At 35.7% G+C, this 25,524-nt stretch overlaps 1 protein-coding gene across 8 annotated transcripts in view; it reads left to right on the plus strand.

The window, feature by feature from the left end:
* The window catches only part of KCNMA1 (potassium calcium-activated channel subfamily M alpha 1), a gene marked incomplete at its 3' end in the record, with an annotated part of 525,005 nt that overhangs the window by 318,388 nt on the left and 181,093 nt on the right, over positions 1-25,524 (plus strand). For all 8 annotated transcript variants that reach the window (XM_082002432.1, XM_082002434.1, XM_082002435.1 and 5 more), the window contains one exon: positions 21,481-21,556. In XM_082002432.1, coding sequence (XP_081858558.1) covers positions 21,481-21,556 — 76 coding nt within the window. The remainder of the gene's footprint in view (positions 1-21,480; positions 21,557-25,524) is intronic.

Raw genomic sequence — 25,524 nt, forward strand, 5'->3', positions numbered from 1 at the left:
TTTCAAGTAATTTTGGACGAGGCTTGTGGTCTATGTATCAATTCCTGCCCTGAGAATACTGTTTCCAACATCTCTGGTAGGCATTCAGCTATATTTGTGAGCTGGAGAACGAAATTGGTTTCCATCTGTAGAAAGAGATAGATGGCTTCGGAGAAAAAACCGTGTGTCCTATGAAGATAGTTAAGCTGATGGTGTGAATGCCTCCCGGCCATCCCGCAAGTGTGCTTCAAGATGCAGCTTTAGTTAAAAATCTATGACATGAAAACATTTGTTTCAATACCCTATAGACTTTTTTTGACATTGCCTCTGCAGAACAGCTCAGCCTGAAACCGTATTTGAATCTGCAGAACACTTTATTTCTTTTGGAAAACATATATATGTTAATGGAACTTAGAGCAGTACCGTAGCTATACTGACAGAAAAAAGTGCTCTGATAACTAATTTGTAGGGATACCAGTGTGAGAGAGGAATTATGAGTTCCAAAACTTTACAATCCAAACAATTATATTTTGATCCATCCACAGGTCTCAAAAATACCCCTTTATTAACACCTTAAATTTACAATAATTTGCAATGAGTTTCGTTAAGTATTGTGCATTTCTGCCATCTATTGGTGAAAACTTTGAATACACATTCAAATTCTACGATATTTCTTACAAACCTAGTGTGTTTTCTACAGCTTTAAAGCATTTTTGTCATTTTACTCACACTATAAGTTGTTTTATAGATAATGGAAGCTAAATTCTGTAAAGCTTCCTAGGAGAATTGTATTTTATGTATATGTGGATATGCACTACTTTTCTGTGCAGTAACATTCTTTGTACACTTTAAATGCCTTCAAACGGGTGTCAGAATTAATTTCATGAAAATAGTTCTGAATATGTGATCTGCTTGTTGATTTGTCAATGTCATTGGATGGACTGCATCACATTTGTATGATATTGAAGACAATAATTTTTCTTGTTCTTTTCTTGTTTCTTTTGTTTCTCTCTCTTGTTTCTTTTCTTCTTCAACAATCTTTCTTCTCGATACCTTAATGAGTTTAGTTTTCACAGAGCATGTATGTTTTGACAGGGTGACAGTTACAGTGATACTCCACAACAGGCTTTTGAGTTGGTATAGTATTAATAGCAAAAGGTAACCTTGTGACAAGTATGTATTTGTCGTAACATCCATGACCAATTCTTACAAATATTGTTGCATGCAAGTGTGGAACTATGCTTCTGCTTCTCTCCTCCACTGATGAGAAGTCAAACAAGTTAGCCAAATCTGGAGCAGAGGAGAAACTCGGAGACAGTATTAGTCTCAGGTGTCACTAGTTCCTAGCTGACACTCATAGAAACTATGTGCTTGCTTCCCTACAACTCTGAATTCAGGGTAAACTGGGTAATTTAAATCATCTTCTGTTTCCAGCCTATCGCTGTCTGTGAGTGGTAGTTAACACTGCGTAGAAAATCGACCATAAATTCATTCTATTTGCTATTTTGCTGTGATTGGGAGGGGCGATAGGTAGTAGGGTACCTTGATTTTTCCTGTGTGAATGAGTGGCAGGCTTAGCCCAAGAGTAGTTATACTCTCTGAATGTTGAAGAGCTATTGCAAGTTAATATCATAGCTGATGCCAGTTACATAATAAATTCAAATGAAAGTGTTTCTTGTTTACCTGGCTGCCTCGCTGGCTAGACTACTTTGACTTCTTGCATCTTTTCTTCTCCCGTCTCCTTCTGAGAGGAAAACCTTGATTGAGCAAGAATGCATCTCTAGTGGAAAAAAAAAATCCAGTCTTAAGTTTATAGTTACCTATAAACAAATGTACATAGTTTGTTGCCATCCTGCTTTACACATGATCCCACGCCCTGCTTGTCTCTAGCTTGTTATATTCCTTATCAAGTATTACGTTCTCTAGTATCATCGGTTAACTTTATTAGCATGCGTTTTACTTTTCTTCCAGAATATTAATAGAAGTATTAAATAACTTAAGGTCAAGAACACATTCCTGACAAGACTCCCAGGGAAGACATACCAGATTCATTTCAAGGCTTAAAGGTTCTTGGTCCATTTAATGAGTGCCATGGCAATGCTGTATAAATTACATCAGTATTTATAGCTTTATCACTCAAACATGACATTTAACGGAAAATCTAATGGGATAGGATGTTTTTCTAAAATGTATACATAAATATAATGCTTTATCTTGACCACTTAATAACTTTGTAGTAGAATTCTTTATTTTGTCTGAGATCTGATTAATAGGAGTATGGTTATTTCCTTTAAACACGTGGAAATAACATTAACTTTCTTAAATGTTTCTGGAATTTCTATAAACTATATGTGCCAGACTCACTGAAAATCAACATTAAGTAGCCCACAGGATGAGTTTTTAAAACTACTGCATGTGAGTTACCCAGACATGATGACATAAAAATGTCTGGCTTAGTGGATGCATTTATTAGCATTCTCCTTAGTTATGTTAGGAAGGCAAGTATGCCATCATTACATGTTAGGCTTTTTGTTAGTTATAAAATCTATATGGGACACTTTTGCCTTTTTGCCATTATTACTGAAGTGCTGCTACTAATAGATTGCTACAATTAAAATGTCTTTTATTTGCAATGCAGTAAATCCATGGTTGGTTGACATAGTTCATAAACAATTTATTCTGTCTGAAATTTGATGTTTTTAAATACAAAATATATATTACTATTTTGTGCTTCTGTGTTTTTGTTGTGGGTTGGTTTTTTTTTTTCCCATGAACAGCAAGTATAATCAGTATTTTCATTTAAACAGCCTAAATTTGAATTCCATAATAACAGTTTCCTTATCTGCCAAGATAAAGTCATATAGACAACCCTCCCTTCAATGAAACACTCTTAGCATTTTCTTCTGGTTGTAATATTTGGAACTTCTAAAGTTATATTAATATTCTTCAGCATATGTTTTTCAGATAGACGTTTCCATTATGTAAACCAAACTTTTTTTTTCCGCATGTATTAGACAAAGGAACGTTAGTAGCTAGACTTTCCATCATCTGATATACCCAAATTGTCTATTATCATCATCAGTTAATGTTCTAGTTAATGTTTTTTCTGGACATTGATCCACATACATTCATAATCATAGTCTGTCAAATTTAGTGATTCAGACACACAAAATACTATTTTGCTATAGATGGACTGCTAAATTCTAAGTAGTTTGTAATAACTGATATTAACTTTTTTACTCATATTCATTCAGTCATACTCCCTCTAGGATAGTAATAGGATGGTAATACCAAGTATATGGAATTTATGATGAAAAATAAATCACTGCAGTTCCTCTTAATATCCAAACATTCTGCATTTTTTGGTAAGATATTATGTAATTTTCTTTTCTCCATATCTGTTCTTGTCTAATGAAAATATGTTCTCAGCATCTGGGTATTATGTGAAAAAATACTTCAATGTTTTCTTTTTACCCTGCTTTTTAGTGTCAGTTTAATTACTTTATGACTGCTCTTGTGTTCTCTGATGGTTTCAGTCATCTTTCAGACTGTGATTAAGTCCCTTCGGCTCAAATGAATGCTACCCAAGCTGTACAGTTTTGTCCTTAATAGAACATGGAATAATGCTCTATAAGAAAACTCTTTAACTCAAACTGCTTAGGGAACCCATAATTCACTTACGCTGTCTTCTGGCATTTGTATTCCTTTGAGTGAGGAGCATTTAAAAATGCTACTTGTGTCCAAAATGATCATTTTATTATCATTAGGCAGATGTTTTCCAAATTTTCCTGAGCTACCTACAGCATGTAACTAACCTGCATGCTTTCCTGAATGGTAATATGGGAGGTAAGATTAACTTTTTTTAATTTAACTAATTGTTTCTTATCTTTAAAAGTCAGCTGAAAAACCAGTTGAAAATAAATTTCATGTCTTAGCTCCAACAGAGTATGTTAAATTGTACAGTACCTTGTAGGTATTCAATCTATTTCTTTTACATTATCTAGTAGTTTTCCCCCCAATATCTTCTTTCACCAATTTCTTCGTAACTGTGGAGATTTTTTAATACGTTGAATCTGAGTAATGTTGTTGCAGACCTTCTCAACTTTCAATTTTCAGTGCTTGTTGTTTACACTATTTTATGCTTCATAAGTAATATAATTAATATCTGCATAAGCCCCAAAACACAGGTCCTTATACCTAGAACATGCGAATTTGTATTCTGGTAATTTTAACTTAAGTTTTTTGATTTCTGCTGACTGTTTTTGAGCTTTATCTCATTTTGTATTTCTAAGCATTTGACTTGTGTTACATGGTTTAAAGGATCTCTTATCTTCTAAGCCCTGGACTAAGTGTACTGAGATGTAGCTCATGTAGCTCTCATTAACTCAGCACCAGTTGTCTAGTGTACTCCATGGTGCATGAGGCTTGTTTTATGTGCAATTAAGAAAAGATGCATTATGCAGTTTAAGTAATTTAAACAAAAAACCAAAAAAACCTCAAAAGGTAGCCAAATTCCTCCTGACCTTTTTGCAAGACTGAATTAGTCATACACAAATCATGTTGAGACTGGAATTGATATAAACCAATGCAAAGATAGTTGGGATCTCACTAGAAGGATTAGAAGTTAGGAATTCTGCATGAGACGTTAGAAGTTTCATATAATGGCTGTTCTTACTGAGTATCAGAGCACTCTGAATGAATTTACGTACTCAACTGAGACCGGAGGTTTATATAAACCAGATCATTCATATCCTTTCAATAATCTCTTGGCAATTTCTTCACTCAATTTTATATATATGAATCTAAGAAGAATCAAAAGAGGATATAAGATTTTCACTTTTATAATTCCAAACTCAAAAGCGTAAGTTTCTTTAATATGTTTATTTAGATACACTGCTTGACTGTCACCCAATAGGCCAAAACTCCATTGGGATTAAGATTGCTTCTTGTTTTTCTATGCTTATCAATATGAGCAAAATTCTGACCTTCCTGCTTACGTGGCATTTCAGAAGTAAGGGTTGGATGGGTAATGATTTGTAACAATGCTACATTCTGGCTCAGTCTGTTCCTTGATCCACTATACAATTTTTGCAATTGCAGTAATTTGCCATACAAAGTCAGGTGACATATAGAGAAGGAAAATTTGGGCTATAGAGATAAGTGTTCTTCCAGCTAAAACGTTTAAGACTTTTTCTGAGGTTTAGGACTGCAGGATATTTATATCATCTGGCAGAGTTTCATACAATATTGACTTAAGAAAACAATACCTTTCATAGTTTACTACTTTTTGCCACTTGTTTCACATCAATTTTTTTGAATGCCTAAGGTTCTCTAGTACTTCTGTATTTATAGTGTCCATGCTTACGTTATGCAGGGCTTATTCTCGATTCACTGCTGACCCCCACACATTTAGCATTTATTAACCTTGTTATCACCTTCAGCAGTGTTTGGTATCATACTGTCTCAAATTCTAAATAATAAAATAAAAATAGAAACACAGCAGAGAAAATCCAGTCCATAAATGGAAGGACATTTCTCTACATCACAAAAGTGTCTCTGAAGTTATTGACTCCTCCAAGACTGCTAGCACTGCAGTAGCGTACCTGATGGATTGCCGGAAAGTCTTTGCCAATAGAGCTAATGATATTGAGAGGGCAGTATTTCCTTCCTCTTTGTAAGTGCAAGCTTTTGGATCTTTCTGATGCTTTTTCCAGTTTCTTCTGTTCAGAGAACTTTTTAACTAAATAAAATTCTAAAAAATTCTAAAATTCTGCAGCGTTAAATAAGCTGCTACTAAACTTTGGAGTGCACTTTTTTCATTCAGGCATTTAGACTTTTAATTCTTTTTGAAAAAATCAGTACATTGAGTTTGCAGATCTTATATAGGCTTAAGTTAGGTACAAAGCGTTTTGCTCTCTCTCCCGACCTTACTTCTCTGATTTGGTATGTATAAAGGGATATGAAGTCAAAGAATTAGAATTTTCTTGGTATTTTAGGTTCCAACTATCTAAGCTTATGTTGTCTTCAAAACTGCACAGGCATTTGCCAGAAGTAGGCTTTTTTATGAAATCTCCTTAGTTGCTACTTCAGGTCAAAAGCTGAAATACTGGAAAAGCAGCCTATTTGACTTTATCGGCTCTTTTACTTGTTGCTAGTAAAAATATAGCAGATGGTAGAGAAAGATAAAAAGTAGAACAATGCATCTTTTAATTTAAAAATAGTGTTTAAACTTAGAAAAATGTGGTTTTTACGTAAGTGAAACTTCTAGTATATAATTTTTTTTTCTAAAGCCATTTCCTTGTTTCAGTTATAAGTGATTTATACAGTGAAATTATTTTGCCTTCTTCTTAAATCAGCTTCTATAAAGTATGACAGATGGAAGTGTGCTGTACAGGGACAGGTCTAGTACACAGCGTTTTGTTCAGCATTATCCTGTAAGGAGTGCTGTTTTTATTAAAAATAATAATATTGTAACATCACTGTGGAGATTTAGCTGAAAAGAATTGGCCATTTAGTGTCTTAAGTGTCAAGTTCAGTTTCAAGAGGTTTTGTATTCAAGTCAGGATATCTGGAGACGATAATCTGCGTAATCAAGAGGAAAATGTTGTAGTCCCTCATAAGCAAAGATGACTGAGAGCAAAATGGTTTAGTCTACTGCATTATGAGATTTCCGAGGTACTCAAAAACTCTTCAGTGGTTATTTCTCCATCATTACCTAGTTACTCTGCTGCTCAGTATGAATTATCTATCAGCTTTATTGTCTTCCTAATTGCCAATTATGTTTTTCTTCTGTCAACTCCTTACTGCGTGGATCATTTTCCTTCAGAGCTGTACGAGTTCTTGTGTACGGATGTGCACATGCTGCACTACAGATACTCTGGTTCCCTTCCAATTCCTCTGCATACAGCAGTTAATGCCAATCTTGTTCATCCACGCTGCAGCCGTTTGGTCTTTCAAAGCGTTACGTGCTTGAAGATGTAGAATAATTTTAGTTGATGCTGGACTTAGGAGATGTGGATACATACCTCTGTAGCCTAGGAGAAAGGTCTTTTATTCCAATGAGCTAACCGTAATGTTAGTGGCCAAGTATGGCATTAACGCTGTGTGCTGATGTCATTTTCACATTGTGTCAGTTTGCTGGCTTTTACTTAGTTCTGCTCTGGGATGCTCTTTGAGGTAAGTCAAGTGAGTCAGTGAAGTTCAAGGATGTAATGTCTCTTAATCCTTGTGACAGAAGAAGAAATAATCACAGTGGGATAAATATAAAATCCTAATAAGATTTGAATGGCTTTCACAACCTTTGTATTTATTGTTTTTTCAAAATTCAACCTTTGCAACCCTTTCCTATTCGACATCCAACTTCCATAGCTGCTATTGAAATTCTAAATCCTGTAAGGTTTATTACCAATATTCTGTTATGTAAAGGCTGCTGTAGGTAATGGATGTGATATTATCTAGGAGTTCACTTTTTAATTATGTGCTGAAGTGATTATGTATGTAATAAAATAAAGATAATTGTCATTATGTATTAAAATTTATAATGTATGTATTGAGTTTATATAATTGTTATGTAATTTAATTATTTAAAATTCAGATACTTATTATTAAAGCGTAGTTACTGAAGTTTTAGTAATGGCTAGATATGTGGTTAAAACAATGCTAACTCTTAAGAAAAAGTTATTTTTATGATGGTTAGTTAGCAGGCAATATATATCACGATGGCGTGGCAGTCAATGAACATCTGAGTCTCTACATGTAAAATATTGCAAGTATAAATCCAAATGAGATGGGATAATTTATAAAGAAAACAGTGCGATCCCAGCTTTTATTTTCTATTAAATTCCATATTAACACTGAATTTGGATTCTTCTGCATTGTTTCACTTTCCTTCCTTTCCTGGGCAAAGGAGTCACTGTAATCAGTACTGTAAAAACAGAGATATCTAGAAAAATAAAAACAAACCACGATAGGTTCATCTGGATTCTCTCATGCTCACTCTTAACTTGGGAATTCATCTAAATAAAATGATACACAATTTCCTGCAAGGCGGATCGTATAAGAAGTATGTTGCATTCAGTGAAAAACAGCAAATGATGTGTAGGGTTGGAAGAATGGCATCTTCTAGAGAAATATCAGACACCTACCTATCTAGGTCCTGGTTCTAATCTACTCTAGTGTATAGAAATTTTCCCTATCTGTTCTTAGTGATTCGGTCACATTGGCCTATCAGTGCAAGCATTTGCGTGCACTTGAAACTCCCTGAGAATCTTCTTCTCAGTAGGCAGATCACAGACAGATTTTTCTGTCTGACGTGAATTTGAAGAGAGGACTTTTAAATGCCACTTCCTTTACTGGATTTATTCTTGATTCAGCCTTGGTGCTGAATTGACACTTGCAGTTTTCAGACTGTATTTAAACATGATACAGTACTGAACAGGTGAAGACTACTTTTTAGTACTGGTGTGGGGTGAAATAACAGATACTGATAAGTGTTGTATGGACCTACATGACAGCTGTATTTCCAAAAGGCAGTTAAAACACCAAACTCTTTTATTTCTATGAAATTTTATGCCGAAATTCTTAATCTGACAGCTTCTATGAAATATTGTTTGTTGTTATTACAACATAAATTTAAGCCATGTGCAAGGAATCATTCTCCACACTGAGTAAAACAGCATCACTTCTTTTGTGTAGGCAAAAATATTTTATGAAGTTGGCACCCAGCTGGTCAGAAAACAGTGTGTGGGGTTTTTGTGGGTTTTTTTTTTTTAATTTATTTATTACACTTGGATCATAATCAGATACAGAATTTTGTGGTGTATGATTTTCATAACCTGTTTTTCACAATTAATATATCTGTATATATATGTTCATATCTATTCTGTAAATATTTTGTTTGTGCAATTCAAAGGCTAAAGAAGGTTCAATGGCTAGGATGCATTATGTCGTACCAGTTGATTAGAACTGAAATATTTGACTCCTTTTCAAGTCTTATTTCATAATATGCTCATTGTTTCTTTGGCAGTTATGGCCCATGCCTTGTGACTCACAGGAGCAAAGGCAGGCAGAATTGCAAGTCTTTTTTTAAACCAACGTCCTGCAGCATGAGTCAGGCTTTAGATCTGGCCTTTGTCCTTCTTTTGCCTTTGTTCTTATCATTTGTCCTACCCTGCAGTTACAGCCTCTCAGAATAGCTTATTCCTGATTTTAGTGCAATTTGTTCCTGATGAATGCCAGGGAAAATTATACAAGATGCTAACTTGTCATTCTTCAGGAAGTGAAGCTACTGTTTGTTGAGTTGTAATGGGCACTTTAAAAAACAAACCCCAAGTTTCCAACCTTCAGTGCCACCTCTCTTGCAAGGTTAGCTTGCTCAGGTGCAACCTCTTATTTCAAGCGTCATCTTGATTTTAGTAACATCATCAGTAAAGTGTCCAATTAATTTATTATCCAAAAATCAAAGAATTAAAAAAGGCATAGTTTTCATCCTTTTTTAATATGGACTTCAGTATCTAGAAAGGATTACACAACTGTAAGATAAAGAAAAAAAAAAATCCTTTTTTCCCCTAGTTCTTTTTTCCATGAGGGCAGTAAAAATATTATTTATCCTTCCCTTCATGCTTTCAGCCTTTTGTTAAAAATGGCACCACCATCAGTTTGCTGGGATAATAATTCCTTTACAAAATACGATGCTTACAAGATAATACACTCTGATTTTATGTAAAGATCTGCTCTTCATTCACTACTGGATATGCCTCTGCTTGTCATATGGAATATGACATAGTCATTGCCTGAAGTGGCATAAAGCAGCGAAGTTAATGTTTACATATCTAGTGATTCTCTTTTTGTTACTGCTGGTGTCAAGCTTTCTGTAAATGTTTTACATATTATATTAAGACTTTCAGACTGGGAGATAAAAAAATAAATAAGGCAACTACGTGCATTGCTTCAGGAACTCAAGTTTGGATTGTAAATTTAGCTTCCAAATCATTTAGTGAGATTAATGAGAGGTAAGTGCTTGGTAGAATGGACATTAGGTTGCTCTGTTTTTGTCATAGCCCACAGACAACGCTACAGAGTTGTACCAAAAAAGGTAGTTGTTGGCCAGCCTGTGTAGTTCTCATATTCAGATGCACGGCGTTATTTTTTTCTTTTCTGTGAATAATACTTTTACGCTTTCTGAAATAGGAACAATGAAAATTTTAAGGGCCATTTCATGTAGAACAATGGAGTTTTCACTGTAGTTTCAGGAGTAGCAACCTGAAAGAGAGGAAAGATAATGTGTAACGTTCTGTGTTGCCTTACTGTAAAATAAATTAAAAAGCAATTTTCAAGGGGAGAAAGGTCACTGGATATAACAAAGTAATTTTTGTCTACAGCAGCTTTCTTCTTGGCAGGTTTCCTTGTGTTTCATGTTTTTTCTAGATTGTGCTTTTGGGCACAACTGAAAGCAGAGTGTATCCTATAAAAGCACAGCAAATCAGTCACCCCTGTCTAACCTGTAGTTTAGAGGACAATAATTTGATACCTGCTTCTACCCAGTACATTGGTTGTCTACACCAAAGATCTGCTCTTCCCTCACCCTCTTGCCTAGAGGGTATAGCTAGGTATAGCAATTACCTAGTTCCTTCTAGGTAAAGGTAAAGCGGAGATCATCTGCTAAGTAGTCTTGCTTCCTCTCCTGCATATTTGAGATTAATAGTTTCACATTTGGATAGACTTTGGAAGCAAGTTGTCACTTAATGGTAGCAGTGCCTCCGTAAGTATATCGATCCATTTTTGTGGCAAATTTAGGGAGGGTCATGGAGTGATATGCTCCAAGGATGCGCTTCTGTTTAAAATATGGAAAACTTCAGCCATAACACACTTTAAATAGCTTGGGTTCATTGAAGGTACAATAGGTTTTAAAAAGTCATCCTAGAGCTTTTTAGAACAGAATGAATGTTGATTAGTTTGGAGTAACTACTTCTGAGGAGATTGCACACATCTCCAGTGTTTCTGATAACACAGAGTTTTAGGAGTTTTAAGTCGACCTCAGACCAGGAGGCTGTCAACTGCGTCCTTCACGGGGGTAGGAAGAAATACAGAAACACTGGAAACAGTGTCATTTCCCTAATGGTATCATCTTCATCTGCTTAATTGGATTTCAGACTTTCACTCAGATGCTCATCTGAGCTAGATGATGGGATATCTAAAAGGTAGTTTTCTTGACAATTGAAGAAAAAAATAATTTAGCCTATAGAGAACAATTTTCTGTAATCTAATTTTACACCTAATAGGAGAAATTTGTCCAAGTAATAGGTATATAATATAGATGGTAGAAAACTGTACTCTCACTGAAAACAATCAGCTGTCTTGCATAATCAGATTGTACAACAAAATGGTAAAAAAAAAATTCCATTGGAAAGCAGAAACATCTGCACAGGAAAGTAATACAAACATCTCTCTGTGGCTCTGTGATGCTGAATAGTGCTGCTCAGCACAATATGTCATCCTCCTGCTGCTGAAATTAAGGTTAATATTTTTAACTTGTAGAACAGGTTTATTTTAGATTTATTTCCAGATTTTGTCATTTAATTCATGTTTTCAGATTTTGATGTATACAGCAGATTTAGCAGAGAAAATTGATAAAAATCTGGCTATGCCAGGGAGATGAGAGAGTTAAAGGAATACTGTCAAATTACTAAACTCAAAATGCAGGTTATGTAAACTAAACAGCTTGGCTCTTGCTATTTATTACTTGGGTTTGGGTACTGTTTTCTTTTAGAGATGTTCCAGGCTCACAGAGTAAATGGATTCTACACCCAAACATTTGCTGTGCTAAGTACAGAGTACACTAATGATAAGTTTAAAATTGGATAATAACAGGATTATAATACTATTCAAGATGAAATACAAAAAGAAAGAAAAATAGGTAACACAGATAAGTACTACCTTGTTCAAATCCTTCCAATTTGAGAGGAATTTTTTAAGTGCTCACAGATATATTATATATATGGCTGCATGCATATGTATAGAATCAAAAACTATTCCCATTAGACTCAGTTGAACTTTACTACTGTGATCAGTGGGAACATGACCAGGTTGTTAGTAAGAACAGTGTAAACGTTACAGTGTAAAGGAGTCACAGAAGTGGTTTGCCTCTGATTCGCTCACTGCATATTACCTGAGATTTGAAATTTGTGTGTACTGTTCTCCCCATTTCTGTATTTGGCATTGTCACACTTTAATAACATTTCCAAAATGCTTTGAGATCCTGTACATTTCCTATAAGCGCGTGGTGCAGTCTATTTTTGTGTCTGCTTTGCATTGTACTCCAGATGGTATTGATATATTTTTGGCATATACATCTTTGTGGCTCCTATGAGGACCAAAAATAGGAATAATAAGCATATTCCTCGAAATAAAGATAGCTTTTCAAGATGAAGTTTGTATGTTATGTTCAAAGAACAAAAGTTGACTAAGAAAGCATAATATATATTATGGAAGATAATATCTCATATTTACGTTTTATTTTAAAGAGTTTTTTCTAATTGAATGAGATGGTAGCTGACTGAACAAAAATCCATTTTTGTGAATATTCACAGGGCAAGTCTGCGTGAGAGAACTAATGTGGTCTATTCTTCGTGCTCTTGCTTGATGGCTAAATTTTTTTTTTTCTTTTTTCCTTGAGTAATATAGCTATCATTAACTGGGATTAGATGAAGGGTTGTTGTGCATGTTTGTTTGTTTTATTTTATCTGGGATAAATCCTGTAAGAGTTGGCAGATTATGTGACCTCTGCCTTCTGTATGCTAGTTTTAACCAGAAGACAGATAGGTAAAGTTGCCAAAGAAAATAATACACAGTAAAAAATTCCCTTTATGTACACGGACTACGACAATATTCTTTACGAGAGTACTTGTTTGTTCCAAATGAACAGCATCATGTTTGTGGGTTTTGGATCAATGGGTGTGGTTCTTTGGTGTATCTGAAAGAAGCTTACGTGGTAACATCCGGATAGAAGATGGCTTTTAAGCTCTAATACATCATGGATCAGAGGAGCATCTGCACTGCCTGCCTCCTTCTGTGATTTGTTTTGTCCATCCAGTTTGTAATACTCCTAGTCTGTTTTGTGAGGCTGAGTTTTGTATTTGAATTATTTCTGTTTGTTTCATGCTAACAGAAATGGACTAGATTATACTGAATTATTTTTTGGTAACAATATGTGTGGGTGAACTTCGTGTTATCCGGCATCCAGTTAAATAAATCTGCTTCAAAAAGAGAAGTTCTGTTAAAGAAAGACCTCTGAGCTGTCTCTCCGTGGCGATACTGAATTAGCAAAAAGAAGGGTAAATGTATGACTATCTTCGCCGTTAGTGGATGCTGTGACTGAAGGCTGGACCACGATACTTATGTGCAGTGCCTCCTGAAGCTGAAGATACATAGTCATGATTCCCAGCAAGATTTTAGTCTACCACAACCCTTCTCGGGGCACGCATACAGAAACTTATAAAAGTACTAGAAGGCGTAAAAAATCTCTGGGAGAATTGTTCCAAAATGGATATCGTGTCAAAGCTGGACATAATATCCCTGAAAAGGAAGAGCAACATACTTTTCGAAACTCCTTGGTGTCTTGTTATAGGGTCGGCTCGTACTGGGGTAAGGTCCAACTCTAAACTTTTTGTTCAGAACTGTAGTTTGTGACTCTGTCTCTGGTGCTAGTGTTATTCTTTTCTAAAAAGATATTATATTTAGTTTTTCAACTTCAAAATAATGCTACAGGATTTCAGGTGCTTCATAGGAAAAATTCTTTCCCAAACTCACATGCTGTAATGTGCCTGTATCTCCAATACTTCTTTAAAGAGGTTCAGTATTCACGTAGAATCAAGTAATCCAATCTTTATTGAAGGGTGGAATGTAATAATCTGCAGCAGAGAGATTTATTAACAAGTCTTTGATACAGCATTGTTTGAAAGCAGTTAGTATACAACCTCTGTAGATTCTGAACTTGATGCAGTTTTGCTGTCCTGGTTCATAGGGTATCAATTTCTTCATGCTGCGGGTTGTTTTCCCTGCTTGTACGCTTGCATAACAGAGGCAGGGAAGTGGATAAAAATTTTTTTCTATTGCTTCCAAGGAATGGCAGATTCTATTCCTCCCATGCTATTTTTTCTTGTCTTGTGCTTTGAGCTTTCATTTTCAAACCTGTCTACGGGGAGTGAAATCTCAGGTTTCTCTGCTGCATTGTGTGAAAGCATTCAGGATAGGATTATTTTGCATCCTAAAAATTACCCCTCAAAATTATATGCATCTTAGAAAAAGTTCCAATTTCCTAAATACGGATTCTGGTTTTTTTCAGTCTTCAGAAAACCATGTGATCGTAATCAAGTATAGGGTAGAAGTAGCCATTCATAAGTCTGATGCAGATACCATTCTGGTGAATGGGTGAATGGTTTGTCAGGAATAGAAGTGGTGTACAAAATCTCTGTGGATTGAATCCTTATACCAATATTTTGGTATTTGACAGAAAAAGCGACATAGGGCAATAAGAAAGGGATTATGTATCTCATTGATGAGAAATAATCTAATGATTGATGGTGTTCTGTTGAATGAAGAAATATCCCAATTCATGTTTCTATTTTTTAGAATGTCATTAAATACAAATAAGTTTAGTTGTTGTGATTTCCTTCTCTTCTCCTTTGTAGATCTAAAATCGTATATTTCTGGTTTTGGGGTTTGTAATCTATGGATAATCCTGATTGCTGCTGTATATTAATCCAGTGGAAAGCATCGGTTCATCTGAGAGACTGCAAAACTGTCTGACAGACAGGAAAATAGCATATTTTAGCACCTTTAATCTGTAAAGTCAAATAAAGCTTAAAACGATGTAGTCTGTTTTGCTGTAAACTTTATAGAGAAAATAATTTTCTACTGTAATTGTATTGCTACTGGCACATAGCTTGTTGGTCATGTTTATATCGCTGTTCTGGTCTAAAGCATCCGTTTTACTCAGTCCTTAGTAAAGAGTCAGAAGGAAATAGCTGGACAGTGTTTGCACCTCACCTTACAGAACTGAACAACTATGTAGTGAAATTAATAAAAATACTCTGGTTGTGTTCGAGATCAAGCACGGTATTTCACCATATCATATTGTTTCCTGTTGCACAGATCATTGATTTCTGTAAGATTTAAGATTGATTTCAGTTTTTTGAGGGGTATTTGGCCTCTCAGTGACCCTTCAAAGTTGGCCCGAAAGATGTGGATGTATCAGTGTATAGAATTTCAGGAGATGGGCATTCGATCTCTGGGAGTCAGGGGTGGTTGTTGTGGCATTTTTTTTGTTGGTAGTGTGTTGTTTGGTTTTGGGTTTTTTTACAGATTCGAGGCTGAACACTCAGAATCTGAAATAAAATTACACCATTATCCAGGAAATTGCCTAGTAGAAATAATAGAATGTATTACACACATATTTTATATTTTCAGTGTACTTTGAAAATTATCTGTTATCCGTACAGGCAACACAGGTAGCTAAACAAATATTTTCACAGTAAGAAAACAATCCTGTGGTATACTTACTTGGAGGTTTATTTGAATCATTGTACTTGCAACTCAGATTATTGTACTAGAGGCAGAAACTACTGACTAAAATTCTTTGTCTCATATTATTAAAGAAATCTGGTTTGATAATCATAAAAGTGTTTTCTGGTCTAGAAATCTATGAATCTCTTAGCTTTACCCTGGGCACTGCAGCTCAGTGAAACTCCAGCTCAGAAGCATGCTTTAGTCATCCATTTAGAAGCAGAAGACTGACAAACTGAAGAGGCCCTTCATTTTGTCTGTATATTTTTCCTTGATTAGAGAAATTGTCTAGGTAAATTAAATGTTTTGATACTTATTTTTTGCATAAATTGTCATATCGAAGATTATATCCTATTCCAGTCAGGTCCCATAAGAAAATTCCAATATAAAATCTCTTGCCAAGAAAAAGGTGAGTGAGATGCTGGAGGCAAAAGAGCCAGTACTTCCTGAGCATTCCATTCAGCAGTTTGCTCAGTTAACTTTAGCAGGCAGGATCCTATTAAATGTGCAAAATTAGAACAGTCTTTACTGTAACACATAAGAAACTTACCCTATCTCAACTATTGTTTATATAATTTAAAACAGTTCTGTAGTTATTTCATGTTAAAAGAAATTATTCTTCCCCACATGTATAAAATACATTCCCAAATATTGCTAAGGAAAGAGAGATGTACACGTTTGTCTAAGTAGCTGAGACAGCTTTGGGAAAATGGGAGTTTTTCTTAGTGCTCCTATTATAGAATTTTGCTTACTATTCTTGATGCATAAACAAGTATAAAAAAATTTCTATTCTTGGTGAGTTAGTGGGCCTGAAAGAGATAACACCTTAGTTGTGCATCGAATTTGCTTCGAAAACAGTGAGAGCGCATAGCGTAGGGCATTGTGTTACTGGTTACATGTGGTTCGTTTTCAGAGACAGGCCATGTTTTACAGATGCTTTGTCAATAATTACTCTTGAGTTAAACTCATCCAAATCTTTTCTGTTTAAATTGTTTTAATTTTAATCTTGTGTGGTTTCATAGTAAGCTACCTGCTGAATAATTTAGGCCATTTTTAGTCTGACAAATCTTACTGCAACAAGATTATTGCTGTGAAGATTACTGTGTCATGAGTTTACAGGTGCATGTATGATTGCAAGCACACTTTCACATGTCATTAATACCAGCACCAGAATGAAGTGCTGAGTGGACTTTTCCTTTGGGAATTATTCAGTTGATTCATCATCCCCTTGCTAAGTTCAAGGTGATATAAATAATCACACATTTACGGGCAAACTCGTTTCATCTGAGTTCTATGCTTACAGTTTATTCTTAGCAGCAGCTTTTTGTAGTCTATTTGAAGAACAAGGCTGAAACCTCTGATTTAGCTGCAGTCTTCCAAAATGCACATAATCTACTAGGAGGTCAAGCAGTCAATGCTATTAAATGTTTTAGAGTGACAGATTTATTAAGAAGAGCACCTCTTACCCCTCTCTCAGTCAAGCTTTAGAAATAACTATTCAAGAACAGAAATTTCCCCCTCTCCCTTGTTTCAGTTCAGCTAGTACACGTGGGTGTTGCCAACAGACCGCACAAAGTCTTCACATGGTACAACCTACGGGGGAGGTGTGCGTACTGGTGCATTGTACAGCGTAACTTGTCCCTGCTGCGTAGAGTTGTTGTGGCTCACTGAATCTTTCTGTTAATAGCGTTATGGGGAGTAAACACTGCAGGCATAGTGGGTTTGACTTGCAAACACTGAACTGACCGATGCTTGTACACTCTGCCCCTGAGAGAAGGAAAGACACTGTGAGTACCTGGAAACAAGGTTACCCAAACCCACCAGCTGCAGCCCTACCATTGTCCCGTCCTTTTACGTGTTTTGTTCAGATCACTTTTCAGAGTTCTTTTTTACACTGTTCTGGAATACCTATCTCTTACGAATATTCCTGTTTTTCCTATGTTAAACAGGCTTCTTCAATGCTCAACTATAAGACTTTCAGCCCTATTTGCAAACTTTCTGCCTTTGTCACCATGGTTTATACTAAGAGTGTTACTCCCAGTCTCTGCTTCTTTCCTCCGGAGCCAGGTTCTCCTTGACTCTGACATCAGTCAATGTCAAATGGATTTTAAAGCCCTCAGCTGGCTAGATTTCCTGCTGAAGGGGATTATAAAGCTCAGAAGTGAACCAGTAGATTCAGTACTAAATTCAGTACCCTGACACTCCGTGCTGCTGAGACGGATTGTACTCCTTGTTCAGCACCTGGTCAGGAACCGCGTCTCTCAGGGCGAACAAAAGTGTTTTCCTGCAATGTTCATTCTGCTGATGAAATTTGTATGGCGTGATGTCTCTACATAGGTAGAGAGAATATTATATTCCCATTAGGTTTTCATAAAAGAGACCTTTAGAGGTCCTTTGAAGCAGAACTGAGAATATAATTTTTAATGGACATTGAAAATACTTGAAATACAAAATTTTTTAGGCTTCAAAGGTGTGTTGTCATGAAGGGTTTTCCTAATCTCTTTTTCCTATACATACAAATTTACCACAGGACTTCTTTGACTACTATAGAATATATTTTATAGTAAATGCAAAAAATCAGTATTTCTAGCGTAACATGTTTCCACAGATAATCAAATATAAACATGTTGTCTGTAAAATATGAAGAAGTAGCATCATACAGGATGACAGTAGTTTGTCTATGCAGTTTTCAATATCTCATCTAGAGAATCTACCTTTTCCTAGCACATTTTAATAGAGCTCATGACTTGTTATGTCCTGATACTATGAACATAGGAAGAAATTCTTATTGAACGCCACTTTATTGGTAGGATGATGGAACTTGCAGATTATTTACAAGACAGAAAGTACAGGAAATAAAGGTGCAAGGTCCTGCACCTGGGTCAGAGCAATCCCTGGTATCAACACAGGCTGGGGGATGAAGGGATGGAGAGCAGCCCTGCCAGGAAGGACTTGGGGGTACTGGTGGATGAAAAGCTGGGCATGAGCCAGCAATGTGCACTCGCAGCCCAGAAGGCCAACCGTATCCTGGGCTGCACCCAAAGCAGCATGGCCAGCAGGTCGAGGGAGGGAATTCTGCCCCTCTGCTCTGGTGAGACCCCCCTGCAGTGCTGCATCCAAGCTCTGGAGCCCTCAGCACAGGAAAGACATGGGCCTGTTGGAGAGGGTCTAGAGGAGGGCCACAAAAATGGTCAGAGGGATGGAACATCTCTCCTACGAAGACAAGCTGAGAGAGTTGGGGTCGTTCAGCCTGGAGAAGAGAAGGCTCTGGGGAAGCCTTATTGGAGCCTTCCAGTACTGAAAGAGGGCCTATAGGACAGATGGGAACGGACTTTTTAGCAGGACCTGTTGTGATTGGACAAGGGGTAATGGTTTTAAACTAAAGGAGGGTAGATTTAGACAAGAGATAAGGAAGCAATTTTTCACAAGGAGGGTGGTGAAACCCTGGCACAGGTTGCCCAGAGAGGCGGTAGCTGCCCCATCCCTGGCATTCCAGGTCAGGTTGGACGGGGCTCTGAGCAACCTGGTCTAGTTGAAGATGTCCCTGCTCATTGCTGTGGGGTTGGACTAGATGGCCTTTAAAGGTGCCTTCCTGCCCAAACTATTCTTGATTCCATGAAATCATGTAAAATGACATGCATATAGGAATCTAGTAACAGAACTGTTTGGGTCTTGAAAAGGGTGGAATACTGGAAAGAATTTGCTATCGTGATAAGGAAAACTCTGATTTTAATTTCATTTTTGTTCATATTTGAACCATGCAAAGCAGGTAATAGACTGAGATTTCTGAAGATCAAAATTTGATCCTTTCTGTCTAATAATTCCTTTACCTATAAAACACAGCCCCACGAGTAATGTCATAGAGAAGATACAGATGTTACAAGGTGACTGTCACCTTTTACAATTACAAGGTAGTTCTATTTGTAGTTCAAGTAAACTGTTCAAGCAAACTCTTCACACTTCTTTCTTTTAAATTCTATTCTCTGAAGGGAATTCTTTCAAATAGCGTAGGCTGTAGCAAATTCTGAACTTAATCCATAATGATTTTCTTCTTTCACAAGAAATACATTGAAGCCATAGTCTTTTTTTCTATCATTTGATGTCTTAACAACAAAAATACATCTTAAGCATAGTAAGAGTTTGGGGATAGAGGTTTTATTGCTAACTTTGATATTTCTCAGGATTCTTTTTGAAATACTGCAATGGGTAACTTGGCCATCTCATTAACTTTAGATGCGATGCAAAGCATTTGAAAGGAAGGATTTTTCTTCCACCAGTCATTTCAAAAAGTTCCTAGGGATTGGAATGAGTGAGGTATCTGCATGGAACAGAGCTGAGAAAATTTAGGCTTGCTAGTAAAGGTCCTCTCCACCCAGTACAGCCATATCTCTTTGGATAGGAGTAGCAACTGTGGGAACTACTGCAAATGGAGCAGAGGGATATGCCTGTCTGTTTAAGCTCTATGATCCAAAATGGTCATACTCTAACTGCAGATGGATCTGATGTTTATGATTGATATTAAGCATGATTTTATTGCTTTTCATCTAGATCCCTACATCCAAGTTTTAAAGAACTCTGAAGACTAAGCACAACTTACAGTCAGTAATTAAAAAGAAAATTTATATCCATGTAATATGCAAGACTGATTTTCTGTAAGGCTACTTATAAGCCTTAACAAGGCCATTTATGAGCCTTAGCAAGAGTAAAAATTTTATTTAACAACTTTCCAAGAATACTGTGAAAAATAAAGCCTTGATTTAAACACATCTCACCACGTGCATCTTTGCTCTTGAGCGGAACCTCTTGACTCCACCAAAATGATGAAAGTTGTGACCAGGCTTATATGTTTGCCAGGACCAGTCTTTCCTTAAGTTTCTAGAAATAAAAAGTGGTTTATAGACTGGAATTGGGTAAAATAAATGTCAATAAAGAGGATGGATGAGAAGAAGCTGCCCTGGACCTAACTGTAACAGTCGCAATGCCATGTTACACAACTTTTATGTAATTTCTGCCTGTACTCCATAATAAAAATTATCCTCAAAGCCTTATTTTAATTTTATAAGCTCTGTGTGTGTGTAATGCACAATGTACTTTTATTCATATGCCAAAGATCTGCAGGCAAATTATTTACTATCAGCATAAGTCTCTTTTAATAATTTAAGCCCTTAATCTTCTATAGTATTTTCTCTTGTACACACTCTCCTTGTGTATGTCTCGCTGGCTTTGCAGTTGTCTGGGAGTTGCTATTCACGCAATCTGATTTCAACACAAAAATGATATTTCTTTGTAAAAATAGTTATTTCTTTAATAGTCAAAGTGTAATCTGTTCCTATAGTCTGATGCAAAGAATTATAGTAGATTTGTAATTTTTAAGTTAAAGTGGTGTTTCTGTTCTCCTGCTTGAATTGTTTGAATTTAGAGTGGGGATAGGGAGCATTATTACAATAAAAGATTTTACGTCATTAAGATTTACCAATTTAATCAGGCATATACACAGTGTACTTTATCCAGGTTATAAGACCTCTTGCCCATAATCCCTTATTTTTCACTAAGCAATGTGGGAGCTTGGAGGACAGAGGAGTTTCAGATCTGTATGCGTCTTTGACAGCCTGGAAGAGAAGGACATGTACACTAGAACTACCAACAAAACCTCAGTGATGTTTTTTTCCCCTTAGCGTTCAGGCTGTATGTCTCCTCCCATGGCTTCTTACATAAATTAAGACTTTCTGGTAGGATACTTCAGCCGTTAAAGAAATAAGTTAAAAACAATTTGAAAAAGACGTGGTAAGGATCTTGGAACCATTAAATATGGAAGAACATTTTAAAGGTATTTGACATTTTGTACGCTAACTATGTTGATTTGATTACTGTCATTGTAAGTGAAATGTAGTTGTAATTTGAGTTGTTCTTTACTAGAGCTTTTTTTTTTCTTTACTGCAGGTTTAAGATTTTTAAGAGCCCTTAGACTGATACAGTTTTCAGAAATTTTGCAGTTTCTGAATATCCTTAAAACAAGGTAAGACCTTTTCTTATATACAGTTAGTTGCATTGATGACAGAGTGCACATGGCTTAGGTTTGAGGTCTTAGTAATGTATGATTTTCTTTTCTGGAAAAAAACCACTTGTTATCTGTTTTTTAAACCTTTTTCTGCTGATGAATGATTTATCAGTGTCAGCATCTTTTGCTATGCGGTCAGTAGATTTTATTCAATCTGTTGTGACACTTGAATTATCTGAGCAAGACTGTGTGCTGATAAATTAAAAGCAGAATAGACTACAGAGTTCTGCACTGATTAAACATTGCTTCTTTCTATATAATCAGTCCATATTCTACTGCCTTGAAAAAACAGAAACAAACATTCATTCAACAGAATGAAGTTTAAAAGTATTTTAAGAAATAATCGTCGTGGCTTTATTTTTTTTTTTTAACTGAGTATCCTTTGTCACATCAAAAATGTATTAAAAATTAATTTTACACTGAGCTATCTTTATATTATATTCATTGTCATTAGCATTTCTTTCAAAGAATAATTAAAATATTCCCAAGTAGCCTTCTGGCTTTCACCGATTTTTTTGGGCTGTTAATGCATAAAAGTTATGCCGAAAAAGCGCAGCTTGGAACAAAAGATCAGTGTGAGGGAAATAAAAAGGAACCTTCCCATGCCTCGCAGTTGAAGACGCATTGCCTTTCATCATTCCCTTAAATGCCCCAGGTGAAATATTGAACCCAGTTTACTGTAAACTCAGTTCCATTCTGAAATCCTATGTTCTCTCCACCAGTTGATAATGCATGTGCGAGGGCTTTATATGCAAGTAACTCCATTTACTGGCTATGTTGATTACTAGTGATGGGGAAATAGATCCCTGAGATTTGTACACACTCATGGTAAACAGCTTTTTCTTCAACCCTTAGCCTTGAAACTATTCTCTTTGCTCTAAAACTCTCACACTATCTGTCTTTAACTGTGTGACTGGAAGGAATCCAATTCTTGTCAAATAAAGAAATTTGTCAAATAAAGAAATAAAGAATGTGCGGTGAAGATGTAGTCCGGTAGCTTAGAATGCTACCAGTATGGTACAGGAGAGTAATTTGTGCAGGAGCTCAGAAAATCCAATGTGTTTGCATTTAACAGAGAACAGCTTCACCAAAAGAAAAGGCAGTCAATGGAGAAGCCCCATAAACTCAAGGGATTTTGGATAAAGTCTAAAAGCCCCTTCTGGAGTGGTGGATTTGTAAACTTCCAGATCCATAAATGAAGGGATATTGCATTAATCACATTCAGTGCATTCAGAGATGGCTTATTCAATACTGACCTGTTCGTTTAAACACCATTTTTCTGGTGCAAAATTTACTCTTAGATTAGACATCATAATCTCTGGAATCATTTATATGAATGCCCAAGCACCTGTAAACCTCAGGTGCTCACTATTAGAAAGCCTGCAAAGCAAAGCTTCCTTTTATGACTGTTTCAGTTTACTCAGCTGATTAATCCCCAGCAGTTCATCACTAACACCATTTATTTAACTTAAAAGCTGTTGATGCCTCAAAACAGTTTTTTATGTCTTTCCCTGTTTCTGGTTCTACAGTAGAAAGATGTCTGCTCTCTTCTGTACCTTTCTTAATAACCTGAAAAGAACTAAATAATTTGAATGCTATCAACGTTCACAAAACATCATTTTGTAAAATGCATGCATCAGTCTAAAGCAAATGAACAGAATGTCATTTGTTTTAGAAAAGTTTTTAGTTACACCTGACATAAATTTGACCATGTGAGTGCCTTGTTTTTTAATTAGTCTTGCATGAATTTAGATTTTAGAAAGCAAAAAAATAGAAAATTCATTTGTTGCTGCTACAGCTAACTTCAATGAGAAGTTTTCATATTTTTAGCATGTTCTTAAGTACTATTACAAACAAGAACTGTGGTTTGTGTGGTGGGTACGCTTTTGCTGTTGCAGTATCAAAATACTTCTTAACTGAGAGTTTCTTTTTCTGCATTATCAATCTTTCTTAAAAAAAAAAAAGGCACCGTGCTAAGCACTTGTGGTTAATGGACAATCTGAAGAGATTGCAGGAGTTAGAGCAGTTAAACCAGTAGTCTCAATTACTTTATTTATAATTAAATAAAATTTACTTCCCTAAATTCAAGCAGTGATTTCAGTTACATACAGTGGCCTTAAATTGTTGTTATTACCTTAATCTATTACTATCTTATACTGTATTGTATGCTTTTGACCAGCTACTGCAACATTGTTTTGCTCAGGGTTGGTTAAAAAACTTCTAGAATTAAGATATTTTATCATTTCTTGCAGTCCACTCTTAAAGTTTTAATGAAATTTTCAACATCGTTGTTTGTGAACATAAAGACCAAAGATTAATGACAGAACTTGAATTGTTGAACTGCGATAGCAAATTCAGTATATCATTACTAGCTCTGAAATGATAGTATAGGAAAAAAACCCTAACACTTTATTATTTAAAGATTCTGTAAAAGAGAAATGTTCTCTGTCCGAGGTAATGTGTTTATATGAAAAGAAACATGGAACTAATTCAACTAGAGGCATTTCAGTGTTCTTGATACTAATAACAAGTAACGACTGACAAGATGAGAAACTGATAGGGTATAAAGGGCACTGCTGTATTTTTAGTATTTGATACAAGTACAGAAGAAATTCTGTCCTCCTTTTCCCCTTTCTCTCTGTGAAGAAAAAGGTTTACTCATGTATAAATTAAAATTACTTCTTGAATTAGTGACTGAGATGTGAGGATTAAAGGAGCATATATTATTTACACAATGGGCCTAAGGGCCATTCCAAACACTGAAATCCAAATGAAGAATGCAAAAACAGAGGCAGCAATACTACTAGCAAAGTAGCGTAGGAGTGTTAGATAATTATTAGAATATCTGAAAAATTATTAAAAAGACCGTATTCTGCCAAGGATCTATTTGTTTCCCTAATTTGAAATTAAATGTATTTTTTGTTCCTGTTTTTTTTTGTAATAGAATAAATTGTGTGGTGTTCCGTTGAAAATTTCTCTCCTTCACTGTTTTCTAATATTTTTCAACAAAACTGTAGAGGCTTAGGCAGGGCTCACAGGGATTTTGCACAGATGTTGGAAAGAGCTTAGAGAGGAGGAAAACGTTTGTGACTAATCCTTCATCTATATTTAGACTCTGGCAGAAACACTGGGAGTATTTCATAGAGGAGAGATAAGGTACAATGTTTCATAAATCTGGGGGGAAAAAAAAAAGTACCAAACAAGTCATTAAATAGTTATTCTTAATGGCTGCTGTCATTTACTAGTATTACAGTGATATGTGGAGACCAGCTGATACGTTATTGTATCAGGAGCTTCTCCTGTTCCAAGTTCAGGTGAAGGGTGATATTTAGCCTTTCATAATGGAGCTTTGCATCAGCATGATTTATGAGTTTGTTTAATCTAGGAAGCTATTGGTTAGGGTCCAGTGCTATGGCTGAATGCTATCACCAACAAAATATGAAGCTTAACAATCATACCTCAAGAAAGAGAGAAATAGGGAATACGTGTTGGTCTAGGTGAATGCTAATTAATCGCAGAACTGCTGGTATATTGTCTTACTTTTGAGGACAGTATTCATTACAGCATCTGTCATATTACCCAACTGTATTTCTTTCCTAGTACCCACAGATGCCCACTTTGCTAACAGTAACTTTTAAAATATTTTTAACGGAGCTTGTCTGATTAATTTTCCAGGTTTTTTTCTCAACTTTTTTTTTTAGAAAATAATGTATTTTTTATTGTCCTTAAAGTAGTTATAAACAGAAATATTAATTAATTCTACTGCAAAACTACTACTGATAACTTTGATAGTGAATTTTTCCCAGTTTTTATTCTTTTGGAATGTATTGCTTTAGGAGCAATAGTGATTTTTCTGAGGCTTTATTTTTTCTTAGAAGTGTTTTCAAAAACAAACGAAAGCTATTTCCAGTACAGTTCCATGAATC

The sequence above is a fragment of the Phaethon aethereus genome (assembly GCF_964289735.1).
Source record: "Phaethon aethereus genome assembly, chromosome: 7".
In the NCBI taxonomy this organism is placed as follows: Eukaryota; Metazoa; Chordata; class Aves; order Phaethontiformes; family Phaethontidae; genus Phaethon; species Phaethon aethereus.